Source organism: Phascolarctos cinereus, unplaced genomic scaffold (genome assembly GCF_003287225.1).
Source record: "Phascolarctos cinereus isolate Bilbo 61053 unplaced genomic scaffold, phaCin_HiC Scaffold_1;HRSCAF=81, whole genome shotgun sequence".
In the NCBI taxonomy this organism is placed as follows: domain Eukaryota; kingdom Metazoa; phylum Chordata; class Mammalia; order Diprotodontia; family Phascolarctidae; genus Phascolarctos; species Phascolarctos cinereus.
In genome coordinates, this window is record NW_027555514.1 from 42,065,047 (window position 1) to 42,081,634 (window position 16,588).

The 16,588-nt window shown below is 40.6% G+C and overlaps 1 protein-coding gene across 1 annotated transcript in view; it reads left to right on the top strand.

Moving 5' to 3' along the window:
- Positions 1 to 16,588, top strand: part of SLC6A20 (solute carrier family 6 member 20) — a 50,886-nt gene that overhangs the window by 29,146 nt on the left and 5,152 nt on the right. Inside the window, exons 4-9 of the mRNA XM_020987326.2 lie at positions 4,751 to 4,978; positions 6,970 to 7,080; positions 9,939 to 10,180; positions 11,900 to 12,062; positions 13,066 to 13,270; positions 14,534 to 14,693. Coding sequence (XP_020842985.1) covers positions 4,751 to 4,978; positions 6,970 to 7,080; positions 9,939 to 10,180; positions 11,900 to 12,062; positions 13,066 to 13,270; positions 14,534 to 14,693 — 1,109 coding nt within the window. The remainder of the gene's footprint in view (positions 1 to 4,750; positions 4,979 to 6,969; positions 7,081 to 9,938; positions 10,181 to 11,899; positions 12,063 to 13,065; positions 13,271 to 14,533; positions 14,694 to 16,588) is intronic.

A 16,588-nucleotide genomic window follows, 5' to 3' on the forward strand; every position in this document is an offset into this window, starting at 1 on the left:
AAACTGAGGCAAACAGGGTGAAGTGACTTGTCTACAGTCACACACAGTAAGCATTTGAGGCCGGATTTGATCTTCCATCTTCCTGACTCCAAGCCCAAGCTCTATCCATTGTGCCACCTAAGTGCTTCATATGTTCGTACGGTTAGAGTACTAATTGCTAAATTTTCAGTGCGAGAATTTACACCTTGGAAATTGGCAGGGCTATAAATCAGGGCTTGCTTTATTCTTTTGTTGATTGTTTACACTTAAGAAAGTGATTGAAAAATGTTAATAATGCAGATTCAATTTGAAAGCGTGTCAAGCACACGTTTTTAAATGGAGAGCCAGTTAAACATTTACCAGCATACCCCTGGAATGGCTCTATGTTTTCGCTAATATATGAAACTCTCAACTAAGCAAACTCCTTTGACCAATGTAATTCAGCACCTTTTCTACAACTTGTAGTCTTGGAGAGTTGTCTAGGGCACTGAAAAGTCCAATGACATTCCCAGGGTCACCCAGCCGGTAGGGATGTATATGGGACAGGGGTCAGGGAGGGGTGGAGGACTTAAACTCAGATTTTCCTGGCCTTAAGGTGGACTCTCGATTCTCTATCCCACACTGCCTTTCTATAGTCCTACCAAGAGAAAATGCATGAAATGCATGAGTTAATCTACTGAGACACTTGTAAGATTTATATCAATACAATTATAAACCATTCTTGATGGAAACAAGGGAAGAGAATAAGACTTAGATTTTTGTACTTGGATAATGTGTGAATTCGTTTTGTTTTTCTTTTCTTTTTTCTTTTCAACTTAGTGGTAGGAGGGAGAGGGGAGGGATACGTTAAAAAGAAAAGAAAAAGAAAAAGAAAAGTGGGTTCTATATTAAAGCATTAAAAGAAATTCACAAGAGAGAACAGAATGAGGGACAGAAAGAATAAAAAAACAAGGACAGTTTTAAAAACTATATATTTATTGTTATTATATATTTATAATATATATTTATTATTATCATGTATTTTGAAGGAATTTCTCCTCTTTTGTTTTATTTCATATATGGAAATTTTCATTTTGTTTTCTGTTAAGGTCAGAATTTTAAAAATGAAATGCAAGAAAAAATAAGTGAAGGAAGACAAACAATTGGAAAGCTTTTTTGCTCATGTGCTAATATAATAAAAATCATGAGACTACCTGAATCAACTTCAAGATATATTGCTATACCAATCAAATTACCAAAGGTACATTTTTAGAATTAGACAAAACAATAACAATTTAGTTGAAAGAAGAAAAAGTCTAAAATCTCAAGGAAAAAAAATTTAAAAGCAGTAATGAAGAAGGCATATCATTACCAGACATCAAACTATATTATAAAACAACAGTCATATTAACTATTTGGTATTGCATTAAAACAACAACTAAGTCAACAACAGAAAAGTTGATTAGGAGAACATACTGAATAACCAAGAAACAAACAATCAAAACCAGCTGCCCAGTATTTGAAAAACCCAAGAACATAAATTATAGAGGGAACAATTTCCTACTTGACACGAACTGCTGGGAAAACTGGACAGCAATTTGCAGGCATTAGATTAGACTAGCATCTTATACCATATATCACAATAACCTAAAAAATGATATGAGACTTGATTACAGATTACATCATTAAAAACAACAACAACCACCTAGAGAGAGAGGAAATTAGGAAGGAGCTACCTTTCTCAACTGTGGCTGAGAGAGAATTCTTAGCTACGCCAATGATGAAGGAAATGAAAGAAAGAAAAGATTATGAAGGAAAGAAAATAGGCAATTTTGATTACATCAAATTTAAAAACTTTTGCACAAACAAAATCAATGAACAGAGTAAAAAGAGAAACTGTCAAGTGGGAAAATATTTTCATCAAATATTAATAAAATCTGATATCTAAGATATGTGAGGAATTAATAGAAATACATGACATCATAAGAGCCATTTCCAATGGATGAATGGACAATGGTTATAAGTAAGGGTGAGTGACAGACAGCTCATACAGACTTGGAAGAGACGATTGTTAAATTTTCACTGTGAGCATTACACCTTGGAAATCCACAAACTCAATAAATCAGCATGTGATTTTTTTGTTGTTGTTGATTGTCTAGATGTAAGAAAGTGCTGGAGAAAATGTTAATAATGAAGGTTTTTTTTTTTCTCAGAGAACTGGTTATTAAACCAGTTGTTAAACAGCACATAGCTGGATATAAGCAAAAGTTTTTAAAAGTGTAATTACAAACTATAAATATCTATTTGGAAAATCTGCTCCAAATCATTAAAAGTAAAAGAAATGCAAATTAAAACTCTCCGATTTCCTACTATACCCTGAAAATAGACAAAAATGACTCCCCCCCAAATTCAGGAAGAATAAATATTGTATGTGCTGTGGGGAGACAGGTACATCAATGAACTAGTAGTCGATCTGTGAATTGTTCCAACTATTTTGGATATCAACTTGGAAAATTATTTAAGCAAAGTGATTAGTCAGTGTTTCAGCCTCTTGATCTAGTAGTCTTACTCTGTGTGTATATATCATGAAGTCAAAGACAGATGTACTAAGATATTCATAGCCTTGCTCTTTGCATTAGCAAAAAAATGGAAGTGAAATGTGTCCCCATCAAATGGAGAATGAAAAAGACTCTGGTATATGAATACAATAGAATATTATTGCACAGTAAGATTTGAAGATAAGGAAAGATTCAGAGAAACGTAAGATCTGTTGGACCTGAGGCAGAGTGCACTGAGCAGAGCCCTAACAATTGTATGCAGTGACTACAACAATATAAATGTAATGACTCCATTAGGAAACCAAAGACCAAGGAAATGAAAACCCAGTGATAGTCCTGGAGATCAGATGATGACACACACCTCACTACCGAGAGGCAAAACGACAGGGGCACACTGTGTCCTGGGTGTATTGCTTTTTTCTTCTTTTTCTCTCTTTCTCTCTCTCTCTCTTCCTTCCTTTCTCTTTCTTTTTCTCCCTTCCTTTCTTTTTCTTTTTCTTTCTTTCCTTCCTTTCTTTCTTTTTCTTTTTTTCTTTCTCTCTTTCCTTCCTTCCTTCTTCCTTTCTTCTTTTCTTTTTCTTTCCTTCTAGGAAGTAAGAGTAGGGGGAATGGAAGCTACCACGTTCAGAAATCACTGAGGTTAAAACAAAAAGAGTCAATAACAATTAACAATTTGTTATTGTTCAGTCATGTCAGACTCTTTGTGACCCCATTTGGGGTTTTCTTGGCAAAGATACTGGACTGGTTTGCCATTTCCTTCTCTAGCTCATTTTTATACATGAGGAAACTAAGGCAAACAGGGTGAAGTGACTTGCCCAGGGTCACACAGCTAGTAAATGTCTGGGGCCAGTATTTCTATAGGGCTTAGACTTTGCAAAACACTTATTAATGTGTTATCCCATTTGATCCTCACAATTACTCTGTGAGGTAGATGCTATTATTATCCCTGGTTTTCAGATGAGAAAACTGAGGGTGAGAGAAATTAAGTAGCTTGCCCAGAATCACCCAGCTGGGAATATCTGAGACAAAATTTAAACTTAAGTTGTCCTGACTCTGGGTGCAGTACTCCATCCAATGTGCCAACTTCACTGCCTTAATAAACATTTTATGAAAAAAAGAAAAAGAAAAAAGAACACCAATCTCTTCTAGTAAAAAATATATGATCTCAGACAAGTCAATGAACCTCTCCAGGTCTTGGTTTTCTTATCTGCATTAACATCATCTCCCTCAGGTCCCTTCCAACTGTTTAAAAAAAAAAAGCATCTTAGTGTATGTGTGTAGAAAGCCTTTCCTGCCAGTGTATTTTTCCTTACGATTTCAAGCTATGCTGCATCGCACCCATACAAGCTCTGAACCCTACCCTCTGGAAGATGAATAAGGCATATCTGGATGAAGGGAAATGGTTAGAACGGCCCCTAAGTTCAAGTATTCGTCTCAGGGAAGTAGTGATCTGCAGCCCTCAGAACCAACGTCTCAAGTCCACTATATCCTGAGCCAGTCCACAATCTAATCCCCGTCACTTTTTTACAGATAAAATTAGTTACAGGGGACTCAGCTGCCCTATGCTGGCACTAGACCCTGGTGTTCTCTCCCCTGTATTCGCCTTTGCCTCTCTATGTAGTTGGGTATTTTGGGCGGGTCCTCTCTTCATTGGCTGACATGCTGCCTTTGTCGCTCTCCTGCCAGAATTCTTTGCTACTTCTCCATTTGGTCTATCCTTGTCCCCTTCTTCTTTCTGAGTTTGGCTGGATTTTTCCTTTGATCTTCTGCCTCTGCTCCCAAGCATGGTCTTCATTCTTTGCCCTCTTGGCAGATTCCCTAGCTCCTTGTTCCTTTTTCCCTTTGAGCTTCCCTCTTGGCCTCAACCCCGTCTATGAGGTAGCTAGGTGGTGCAGTAGATAGAGCACAGGGCTTGGAGTCATGAAGACCTGAGTCCAAATCTGGCATCAGATATTTACTAGCTGTGTGACCCTGGGAAACCGCTTAACCTGTTTGCCTCCGTTTCCTCAACTGCAAAATAGAGATAATAATAGCACCTCCCTCTCAGGACTGTGGTGAGGATTAAGTTCGAGAATATTTGAAAAGCACTTAGCACAGTGCCTGACACACAGTAGGTGCTGTATTAATGCTTATTCTCTTCCTATCTGCTCTTCATGCCCACTTCGATTTCCCACATCTGTCCTTCATTCTTCTACTACCCTGTGCTTTGCATAGTAATTGTTTTGATCCCAAAGGATCCCTTGCCATGGTCCAGCTGCCCATTGAACAGTAATCTCACGAGTCATGATGAAGAATGTGAGCGAGCCTCATCAACTGAGTACTTCTGGTACCGGAAAACCCTCAATATCTCACCCTCCATTCAAGAGAATGGGGTCATCCAGTGGGAACAGGCCTTGTGTCTCATCTTAGCATGGCTGGTGGTGTATCTGTGCATTCTGAAAGGCACGGAATCAACTGGCAAGGTAAGGTCCGGGCTGGCTACAACATGACATTGGAATGAAGGTTCAGAAGGGTCCGTTTGAGCTTAAGAGCAGGGATTACAATCCAGCAATGAAAAATGGGTTCAAATCCCTTCTCTGACATCCATGTGACCATAGGCAAGTCAACCAACCTCTTTAAGCCTCAGCTTCTTCATCTGTAGGATGAGTCATTTGAACTAGATGCCCTCTGAGGGCCCTTCCAACTCTAGATTGGCCATACTCATCTCTCTAACCAGCCTCAGAAAAGTCCAAGGGGTGAGCTGGCACCAGGCAGTCAGAGGTGACAGATCACAAGGGTGTAGACTTTGTTGACCTGAGCCCCTCACCCAGGTCCCTTGACTGGTTCAGGAAGGCAGACAAGAAGTGTCTGATGAGAAGGAGGTTCAGTTAAAAACTCCATGTCCTAAATTCCTCCCTCTCATCACGCAACATGCAATGAAAGAACCTAAGATTTTTCATATTTGGGGGCAGACTGGTAATCTAGCCAATCTGTTATTTTGTGTCTATAATGGCAGAAAGGGAATTTTATGAGATGGCATGATTACTGTCTGTGAAGTGACCCCGGGAATATCAATCACTTCCTTTAACAATATGTTTTGAGGGGAGAAAAATTTAAAACTCAAAAGCTCATGGAAGTGATTGTTGATAATTCAAAACAAATGAATTAAAAATAATTAAATAAATAAATAGAACATCTGTTTTGGAACCTTATGTAAGTTAGCTGTGGCATAGTAAATAGAGGCTTTGGAACCAGAAAGGATGCAAAATAAGAAGCCCTGAGTTCATATTCTGCCTCTTGATATTTACTAGGCGTGTGTGACTGTGGGCAAGTCATTTAACCTGGTTAAGCCTCAGTTTCTTCATCTGTAAAATGGAGATAATAATACCTGTATTACTTACCTCAGAGGGAAGTATGGCATTCCATATGGACCTGTGTAGGGTCATCTATAAACCTGAGTTTTTTATAGCTCTATCCTGTTTCATATCATTGTTAATTAAATAAGAATCATCTCAATATTAGCCTAGACAAGGTGCTGCTATAGACTCGTCTCTACAGAAGTGCCTAAAATTTATCCCTAGCAGCTGTTTCTTAGATCTAAACCAGCTTTCCTGGCAAAACATTTCCTCCAATCCTGTAGCGACTCCTTTATCTCAAAGAATTCTATTAGACTAGTCAGGCTAGATTTCCACTACAGAATCACTAGTAAGAGCGGCGGCAGCAGCGGCAGCAGGAGTAGTAATAGTTCAGAGTCATGGTCAAACTCATGCTACCACATGCCTTATTTTTCACATTATTATGGGTATACCCTACTTTGAGAAAACCTTAGATAAGAAAACTCAAGGGTCCGTATAAATTCTTGGCCATTGTTAACATGCCCAAAGGATTCTCCACTTTACAGATTATTTGTTATACTTTTACAGTGTTACTATTATTGATATTACAAAAGAATCATTTATTTATTATTGCATTTGCTAGAATGTTACAGCTGTTAACATTACAAAAAGATTCTTGTAAATAATAGAGCTTCCCTTATTCCAGCGTTTCTCATAGGGTCATAAATTAAGAGTCCTACAAATGGGGAAAATGAGGCACAGAGTAGTTAAGTAACTTGCCCAGCATCACTCAGCTAGTGTCTGAGGTAGAATTTGAACTCAGGTCTTCCTAACTCCAAGTTCAGTGTCCTATCCACTATACTATGCATGTTAGAGCCGCTACTAAATAAAAATCTCCAAAAGCAGAACATAAAATAGGCCTTCAATGAAAATTTAAGTCCACGGGGAAATAGACCTCTACTGACCAAAATTCCCTCGATAGGCAACTCCTAGGTGGTCACGTAGGGCTTCACTGGCGGCATAGCTAGGCATTGTTTCCCCTTTCTTCTCTAATGGCTAAAGGGTTGGGGGCTGGCAATAGAGAGGTGGGCAAGACTCCTGTCTCTAAGAGGCTAAACTGGATCTTCTGGCTCCCTTAGGTGGTCTACATAACTGCATTGCTGCCTTACTGTGTTCTCATCATCTATTTGATTCGGGGTCTCACCCTGCATGGAGCTGCCAATGGCCTAGCGTACATGTTCACCCCCAAGGTAAGGATACTTAGCCTCCCAGTTGCCCACCCTCGCCACACATGCATACATACTCCTCTCTATGTACTGTCTTCCCAATGATCATCTTTAGACAAGGCATTTTCAGATCTATACAGCCCAGCCCTAATCTTTCTCCTGAGCCTCACTGATGTTTGGATATCTTGAAATGCAGGTCCCATAGGCATTTGACTCACTGTATCCAAAACAGAATTCATTACCTTTACTCTCAGACTCCACCCCTTTCCAAACTTCCCTATTTCAGTCAAGGACACCTTCATCCTTCTAGTCCCTTATGCTTACAACCTTGGTATTATCCTCAACCTCTCTCTCATAATCACTCCACACCCCAACTATTGGCAAGTCTTCTTATTTCTACCTTCAGGACATCTCTTATAAACATTCCTTTCTTTTTAAAAATTAATTTATCTTGATTTATCAACAATCATTCCATAAACTTTCGAGTTTTAAATTTTTCTCCCCTTCCCTCCCCTTCCCTCCCCGAGATGGCACACAATCTGATATAGGATCTACATATACATTCCTATTAAACATACTTTCACATAGTGATGTTGTGAGGAAGAATTAGAACCAATAGGAAGAAACACCAGAGAGAGGAAACAAAATACAACAGAAGGAAAAAATAGCAAATAGTATGCTTCAGTCTGCATTCAAACTCCATAGTTCTTTCTTTGGATGTGGAGAGCATTTTTCATCATGAGACCTTTGGAGATGTCTGAGATCCTTGCATTGCTGAGAAGGGTTAAGTCTATCAATGCTAGTCATCGCACAACGTGGCTGTTATTGTATACAACGTTCTCCTGGTTCTGCTCACTTCACTTAGCATCAGACCATACAAGTCTTTCCAGGTTTTTCTGAAGTCGGCCTGTTCATCGTTTCTTATAACACAACAGTATTCCATTACATTCATATACCACAACTTGTTCAGCCATTCCCCAACTGATGGGCATCCTCTCAATTTCCAATTCTTTGCCACCACGAAAAGAGCTGCTATAAATATTTTTGTACATATGGGTCCTTTTCCCATTTGTATGATCTCTTTGGGCTGCAGCCCTAGAAGTGCTATTGCTGGGTCAAAGGGTATGCACATTTTGATAGCCCTTTGGGCATAGTTCCAAATTGCTCTCCAAAATAGTTAGATCATTTCACAACTCCACCAACAATGCATTAGTGTTCCAATTTTCCCACATCTTCTCCAACATCTATCATTTTCCAGATAAACATTTTTTTCTTACCACTTTGGCACAGGCCCTCACTACCTCAAGCCCAGACTCCTTCAATCGCCTTCCAATCAATCTCCTTTGTCAAGCCTCTCCTCCCTCCAATCCATTCTCCACTCACCTACTAAAGTGGTTTCCTTAAAGTGCAGGTCTGATCCCATTGCCTTCCTCCTCAATGTACTAGAGTGGCTCTCTATTATTTCTAAGATGAAACATCAAATGTTCTGTTTGGCACTGAGAGTCCTTCACAACCTTGCCCCTTCCTATCTTTCCAGTCTTCTTATTACCTTAAATAGTATTTGGGGTGCTGAGGAGCCAGCCAGCCAATGGATAAAGGTCAAAGGGGCAGCTGGCTTCCATTTTTAGGACCCTAGGGAGAGAGAAGGCCTCTCTACTTTCTTCAGCCTCCTCTGTCAGGGGCATTCAACAAATGGAGGAGGTGGATAAATAAATGATCACAGGATTCTAGGGCTTAAAGCCTGGAATGGATCTTAAAGGTATTTTAGTCCAACTGTCTTGGTTTCAGATGAGGAAATAGGATCAGGAAAATGAAGTGACCCTCCTCAGGATTTGAAGAGGAAGAGAGGAGTGTGATGGAAAGAGTCTGCATCTTAGAATCAAAAGCCCTGGATATGTGCTCTAGGTCTGCCATTTTTCTAGCTATTTCATCTTGGGCCAGTCTCCTAATGTCTCTGGACCTTCGTCACTTGGTTTTCTCAGTGATAAAAGAGAAAGAATAATATTGTCACTCTCTGACTCAGTTTTCTCATCTGCAAAATGACAGAATTGAACTTAATGGCTTCTATGGTCTCTTCAAATACTAAATCTATTAGGTTATGATCTTATAAATGCTCTATAAAGATTAAAATGCTATAGGATGAGTTATTATTATTATTGCCATTATTATTCTGTGGAGTGGAAAGAAGATTCCCTCTCCTCTATCCCATAAACCTGTTGTTCAACCCCTCTTTTCTCTCCCTCACCTGCTAATTAAGCTCTGTGGTGAAGCAGACCAGGTACCAGCTTTACAGGAGGAGCTGGCCGTGCATGAGACCAGCCCGGTCTAATCAGTGACCAAACCTCACCCATTCTACCTCCACTTTGTCTCTCACATCCATCCTCTTCCCTCCTTTCACATTGCTACTGCCCTAATTCAAATCCTGATCCTACTTCACCTGGACTATTTGAAGAGCTTCATAATTGGTCTCTACTTCCAGTCTCTTCTTTGCCAATCCATCCTCCACAGTACTACCAAAATAAACTTCCTAGGCATTGATCTGACCATACCACTCCCCTGCTCAAAAATCTTCCATGGCTCCTAGTTTCCTCTAGGATACAATATAAATTTCTCAGTCTGGAATTAAAAGGTCTCCAAAACCTGGCCCCTACCTACCTTTCCAAATTTATAGCGCACTGTCTAAGTAACATCCATAATGGGGTATAGATGTTCCTGAGGGTAAGGACTGGGTTTTTTGCCTTTCTTTGTATCCTCAGCAGTATGGTGCTTGGCAAGTAGTAAACATTTAACAACTGCTTGTTGACTTACTCCTGTGTCACAGACCCTGGTGCCGATATGTCCTCATGCTCTGATCAGCTTCTCCTCCACCTTTGACTTTTCAGGTAGAGCAGTTAGCGAACCCCCAAACCTGGATCAACGCGGCCACACAGATCTTCTTCTCCCTCGGCCTTGGGTTCGGCAGCCTGATTGCTTTTGCCAGCTACAATGAGCAGTCCAACAATTGCCAGAAGCATGCCATCATTGTGTCCCTGATTAACAGTTTCACGTCCATCTTTGCCAGTATCGTCACGTTCGCCATCTATGGCTTCAAGGCCACTTTCAACTATGAGAGCTGCGTCAATAAGTAAGAATGATGGGTAGGTCATAGGGTCATAAATTAAGAGGAAGAAGAGACTCTTAGACACTGTCCAATCTAATTCCTTTATTTTACAGATTAGTAAACTGAGGCCCAGAGAGGCTAAGAGATTTAGGATCATAGGATCATAAATTTAAAGATGGAAAGGATCTTGGAGGCCATTGGATTTACCTTACCATTTTAAAGATGAGGAAATTAAGGTACAGAGAGGTTAAGTGATTTGCCTAGAATTAGTAAGCATCTGAATTTAAATTGCCCAAGGTCACATGGTTACTAAGTAATAGATTCTGGATTTCAACCCAGGTTCCCTGACTCTCAATCCAGTACTCTTTCCACTACATTATTCTGTCTCAGATTTCTAACTATTGTCCTCATGTACCACCTAGAGGCTGTTGCCAGCCCCCATGACAATAGTAAACTCAGTTCTAGCCTTCACTTTCCCTCTCCTTTGCCTTTCCACTGAACTCCCTGGACCCCTCTTCATTGTTAATCAATTTTAGCATCATGAGATTTGGAACTAGAAGAAACTTTAAGAGGTCATTGGGTCTAGCTCCTTCATTTTAGAAGTGAGAAAACTAGAGAGGTTAAGTGATTTGCTCAGCATCATATACATGTGACTCAGCTGGGATTTGAACTCCAGTCTTCCTGTCACTAAATCCAGTGCCCTATCTACCAAGCTAGGCTTCTTCCCAATCAACATGTCAGGGACTATGCTAGCTGAAGATACAAATACAGAAATGAAACAGTACCTGCCCTCGGGGTGCTTTACTTCTATCCACAAAGTCCCCTTTATCTCTAAGCCCTCCTTATTCCCCTCACATTCTTTCTATCTTTTAGGATTCAATGAATCCTAGCCTTCTCCTGAAGAAGTCATGTCTCCTGAAATGCTCTTCAGAAATGGCTATTCCTTCTCTCCCTATCTTTGGCACACAAGACCAGTTGGCATGCTTCATGTGTCCCATGACCAATTTCAGGCTTTCCTTTTCAACAACCACCTCTTCTAAAGTTTACTCCAGCTGTCTAGATCCTTGTTGCTGACATCTTGAACCCTCTAGGCCACTTCCTCCCCTCTGCAGTCACTTCACTACTTAATTTACTGTCTCCTATTCCGACCTTTATCCCCTAGCAAAACCCAATCTCCCAGTCCCTCGACCTTCTCTACTTCCTAACCCTGTCTTCAATGTATCTCAGTCATGCCACACACCCCCTTCCATTCTAAAAGAATTATCCCCAGGGGCTGGGATTCTTAATTACATCCTACTTCTTACACTTGCTACCTGTGTGGCCTCAGACAAGTCATTTCATTCCCTGGGCACCAGAGTCCTCATGTACAAAATAAGGGGATTGGATTAGGTGGCTTCTGAGGTCCTTCCAGGCCAAAATCTATGCTTCTATAATTCTATGTCACAGCTCTGATGATATGTCATTATATGAGGGAGGGTAGGGAATGTGTCTCCTGAGTCACATAATACAAATGTCCCTACATTTTGAAGGTACTTCTTATCTAAATAGGCCAATAATGAAATTGCAAGGGGAAGATATAAAAATCATACATCCCCTTCCCCACTACAGCGATCGAGAGGACTGGTGACATGGCAGCAAAACGTCCTTTTCATCTTCCCAGGCACTGCATCCAAACTTTTCCACCACAGTGGGCTTTAGAAAGTCTTTTTAAGTGGCAACTAACGCAGTGAACTTGACTTCCAGGGTGATCTTGCTGCTGACCAATACCTTTGACCTTGAAGACGGCTTTCTGACCTCAGGAAACCTGGAGGAGATGAAAGCTCACCTAGCATCTACCTACCCAAAGGAATACAGTGAAGTGTTCCTACAGATTAAAAACTGTAGTTTGGAATCAGAACTAGATACCGTAAGTGTTGCGGATACAGTTTCTATGTTGTCTTTTCCACGATGCCTGTTGCCATAAGCCAAACCAGAAACCTCATCGACCCTTGTGAGAAAGGGTGAGCTCTATCCATCGTGAGCTCAAGAGATTGATTTGTGAATCAAGAAAGAGTAGAAATTTCCCACTAGTATCATTCTTTTTTTAAAAAATCTTTTATTTTTATATCAGTTTAATATCTATACATGTCCCTCACCCATCTCTTCCCTATCCAGAGAGGAATATCCTCTGTAACAAAGAATAAAAAATAATAAGTAGGGAGAGCAATACTAACCAACACATCAAACAAGTCTCAAGTATATACAATGTTCCATCCCTATAGGCTTCCACCTCTGCAAAGGAGAGAGGAAGGCTCATTTTCTCATCTTTTTTTTGAGAACCAACCTTGGCCAATACAATAACTCAGCATTGAGATTTTTTCCATTGGTGGTATCCTTTCCGTTTACATGGTTGTAGTCATTGAGAATATTGTTTCCTTGGTTCTGCTTCCTTGACTTTGTGTCGATTCATACAAATCTTCCTATGTTTCTTACAGTGCAGTGATGGTCCATTACATTCAGGTACCATAGGCTAATATTATTCTCAGGGGAGAATAGAACGCATGCTAACGTTAGACCCCAACAGTCAAACCTAAACACCTAGGATCATGCAATGCTTCTACCTAAGAGTTCTCAAGATGATAGGTAAATTTGAGCTTCTAACATCTCAAATTCTTCTAACATCTCAAAATTCTGCAAAGCATTATTAATTCTTATTTTTCATATGATAGGCTCACTTAGGCACAGTGCCACTGAATGATGTGTTTGGAGATAAAAGGAAAAGTAGACATGTAGATAAAAGACTCATAAAGGAATATCCTAGGAACTCAGAGAAGCCCAGGCCCCTGCAGGTGGGCTCCACTCCAGCCCGTTGGAACTGTAAGTAAGGTTGGCACTCTTGATATAACATGACATCTTCTTATTATTGGCAGGCTGTCCAGGGGACTGGACTGTCATTTATTGTCTACACTGAAGCCATTAAAAACATGGAGGTGCCCCAGCTGTGGTCAGTGCTATACTTCGTTATGCTTCTGATGTTGGGGATAGGAAGCATGTTGGGGAACACCACTGCCATCCTCACTCCTCTGACAGACAGCAAGTTTATTTCAAGCCGCTTGCCCAAGGAGGCAATCTCAGGTTAGCCTTTCATTGGGCCCAACGTACTAAGGGTAGTGATCTTAGACTATAAAGGATTGTCCAGATGGGAAGCCCTCTAAAGTAACTGATGAAAAATCATTTCTTAAACAGTCACTGTGTGCCAAGCACTGTGCCAAGTGCTTGGAATGCAAATAGAAGCAGAAAGAAAGGGAGTCTCCACCCTCAAGAAGCTTACATTCTAGAGGAGGGAAGACAACATAAAGGGAAACTAGGGTGGGGAAGAGATGAGGGTACTCAGCATGAAGGGATGGTAGAGAAGAAAGCTCTAGAATTGGCAGTGCAGCTTGGAGAGGGCTGAAGAGTGGCTGGTCTCAGCGTACTCCTTACAATGAAGGTTCTGGAAGGAGCAAGCCAATCAGAGATAGAGGCCACAGGGCAGACAGTACTTCCAATATGATCACTAGTCCAGGGGTGGAGTGAACTTCTGGGAGAAGAGGCCACTGGTCTGTGGAGACTGGTTTGTTTTATTATATATATATATATATATATATATATATATATATATATATATATATGTATATATATATATATATACATATATATATATATATATATATATATACATATACAGACACACACACACATACACGTATGTATAGTAGAGAAAGTCCTGTGGAGTCAGGAGTGTCGTCTGACAAAACACTTCTCTCTAGCCCCCAGTTTCCTCATCTCTAGGATAAGAGGGTAGAGAAAATTGTCCCTGAAGTCCCTTCCAGTGCCAGATCTATGATATCCAGAATTGTCAGAAAAGAGGAACCAGGACCTCATTTATGTTGGGGCTGAATCCTTGCAGCTGAATGCTATCAATTCACACAAGTAATCAAAAGACCCTTGCCAAAGAGGCCAATATTTATTCAGGAGGGGAAGAACCCTGGTGGGACTATCCCTACCAGTAACTCTTAGGTGAACTGATTAGCTTCAACCTCTCTGCTCTACAAATATATTGGTGTAATACACCAAGATAGATAGATAGATAGATAAATAGATAGAGAGATAGAGAGATAGCTAGATGGATGGATGGATGGATAGACAGACAGACAGACAGACAGATAGATAAATAGATAGATAGAGATAGGTAGTGGGTATGAAGCAACAGATGTTGCCTAGATGTTTGTCATGCCAGCCAGCCCTTGCGTGGACCATAGTTGATCCATTCAATGGGCCTGCCTCTCTTAGGCTCCTGAGAGATGCCCAGCAAAGTGAGACTTTCCAGAGGCTGAGAAGCTGCTCTTGTCCCTCCAGGTCTTATATGCGTCATTAACTGTGTCATTGGGCTGGTGTTCACCTTGGAATCAGGAAACTACTGGTTTGAAATATTCAACAACTACTCTGCCACCTTCTCCCTCCTGCTCATTGTGCTGGTGGAAACAATTGCTGTTTGTTATATTTATGGCCTAAGAAGGTAACATTCTAAATCCCTTTTCTAGACTAATCAGCTAAATCTGGGTGGAAAGGAGGCATAAAGAACAGTAACTGATTCACCTCCTTGTTGGGTTTTCTTCCTGTTTTTCTTCTAAACAGCCTTTGGGGCTGGGAATAGAGAGAAGCCCACGGTCACCCAGTTCAGAGGGTCAAGAGTTGGGCTCTGACCTCGTCTCCTAACTCCAGGTCCAAAGTTGCTTCTCTATACCTTACTGCCTCTAAAGCATTAGAATTTGGGATTTCTTGACATCTCTGGGAAGAGAATGAGCGATTTCCTAATGGAAACTAACACTGCTTTTGAAAAACTTTGTGCACAAATAATTTTCTGTTAATTCACCCCACTCCCCAGGTTTAATTATGCTTGACATCCCCTCTGCCCTTCACTTACTTCACATTTGAAACCATTGTCACATATTCCATAAAATGTGGCTAATGAGAGCACCTACCTCCCGGGGTGTTATGAGAAGGAAATGAGATTATATTTGTGAAGCATTTAGCAAACCATAAAGTGCTATATGAATTCTAGTTATTATTATTGTTACTGCACTTGTTCTACCAATTGATAAGAAGTTATTAAGCACCTACTATGTGCCAGGCACTAGGGCTACAAAGACAAAAGGGGGAATAGTCCTTGCCCTCAAGGAATTTCTATTCTTTCAGGGAAGACCACATGTATACTTACATGGAAGAGAGAGAGAGAGAATGAGAAAGAGAGAGGGGGAGAGACAGGGGGGGAGATGGAGAGAGAGGAAGGAAGGAAGGAAGGAAGGAAGGAAGGAAGGGAGAGAGAAAGGAAGGAAAGAAAAAGAGAAGATAGGAAGGAAAGAAACCAAATCTATGATTTTGTTGACATAGTAGAGAGATTCTCTACTCTTCCAGGTGGGAGGGGTACCTGCTCTGCAATTTATCATCTTGGAGGGCTGCCTGGGACACTAACAAGTTAAGTGACTTGTCCAGGGTCACACTGTCAATATGTGTCAGAGGCAGGATTTCAACCCTGGACCCAGGTCTTCTTGACTCATATATGAGCCCTCTATCCACTATGCAACACTGACTTCTCGTATTCTCTCTCTCTTTCTCTCTTATGTATCTATACACATGTAGATATGCAAATATTTGTATAAGAAATATATTTATATAATATACAAATATAAACATATACAGAGAGAGAAAAAAGAGAGAGGGAGATTTTGGAGGGGAGAAGGCATCTAGAAGTCTTTCATGCCACAAAGTAGCTCAAGTCTATGTGGAGTATAAAGGATTATATTCAGTTTGTGTCCATGGCTGGGCTGGGTTCCAGTCAGGGGCACAAGTCTCAAGTTCAGGGTAACAAATGTCACTAGAGACCCCCTTTATACAAGTTCTCATGCCTTTGTGACCACAGCCTCTCCCTAGCAGGGAGGTTCTTTTTACTTCAACACAAAAACTTTCTATGGCCACTCCAGAAAGGAACCGTGTTCCTTTCAATCACATTCGTGATGGGCAGCTAGGTGGCACAACGGATAGACTCATCTATCTGAGTTTAAATCCAGCCTCAGATACTTACTAGCTGTGTGACCTTGGATAGATCATTTAACCTCTGTTTGCCTCAATTTCCTCATCTGCAAAATGGGGATAATAATAGCAACTACCTCCCAGAGTTGTTGTGAGGATCAGATGAGATAATAATTGTTAAGGACTTAGCACTGTGCCTGGCACATAACAGGTGCTATAGAAATATTAGTTACCGTTATTAATTGAAGTAAAGATATCATTTTTCCCATCCAGGACCCTTTGAAGTCTGCTCACACCCTCAGGTTAAGAACCACTGGTTGAAGGATCTCTGAGGTCCCTGCCAGTTCAAAATCCTGTGACTGAATTTAATAGATGATGGTA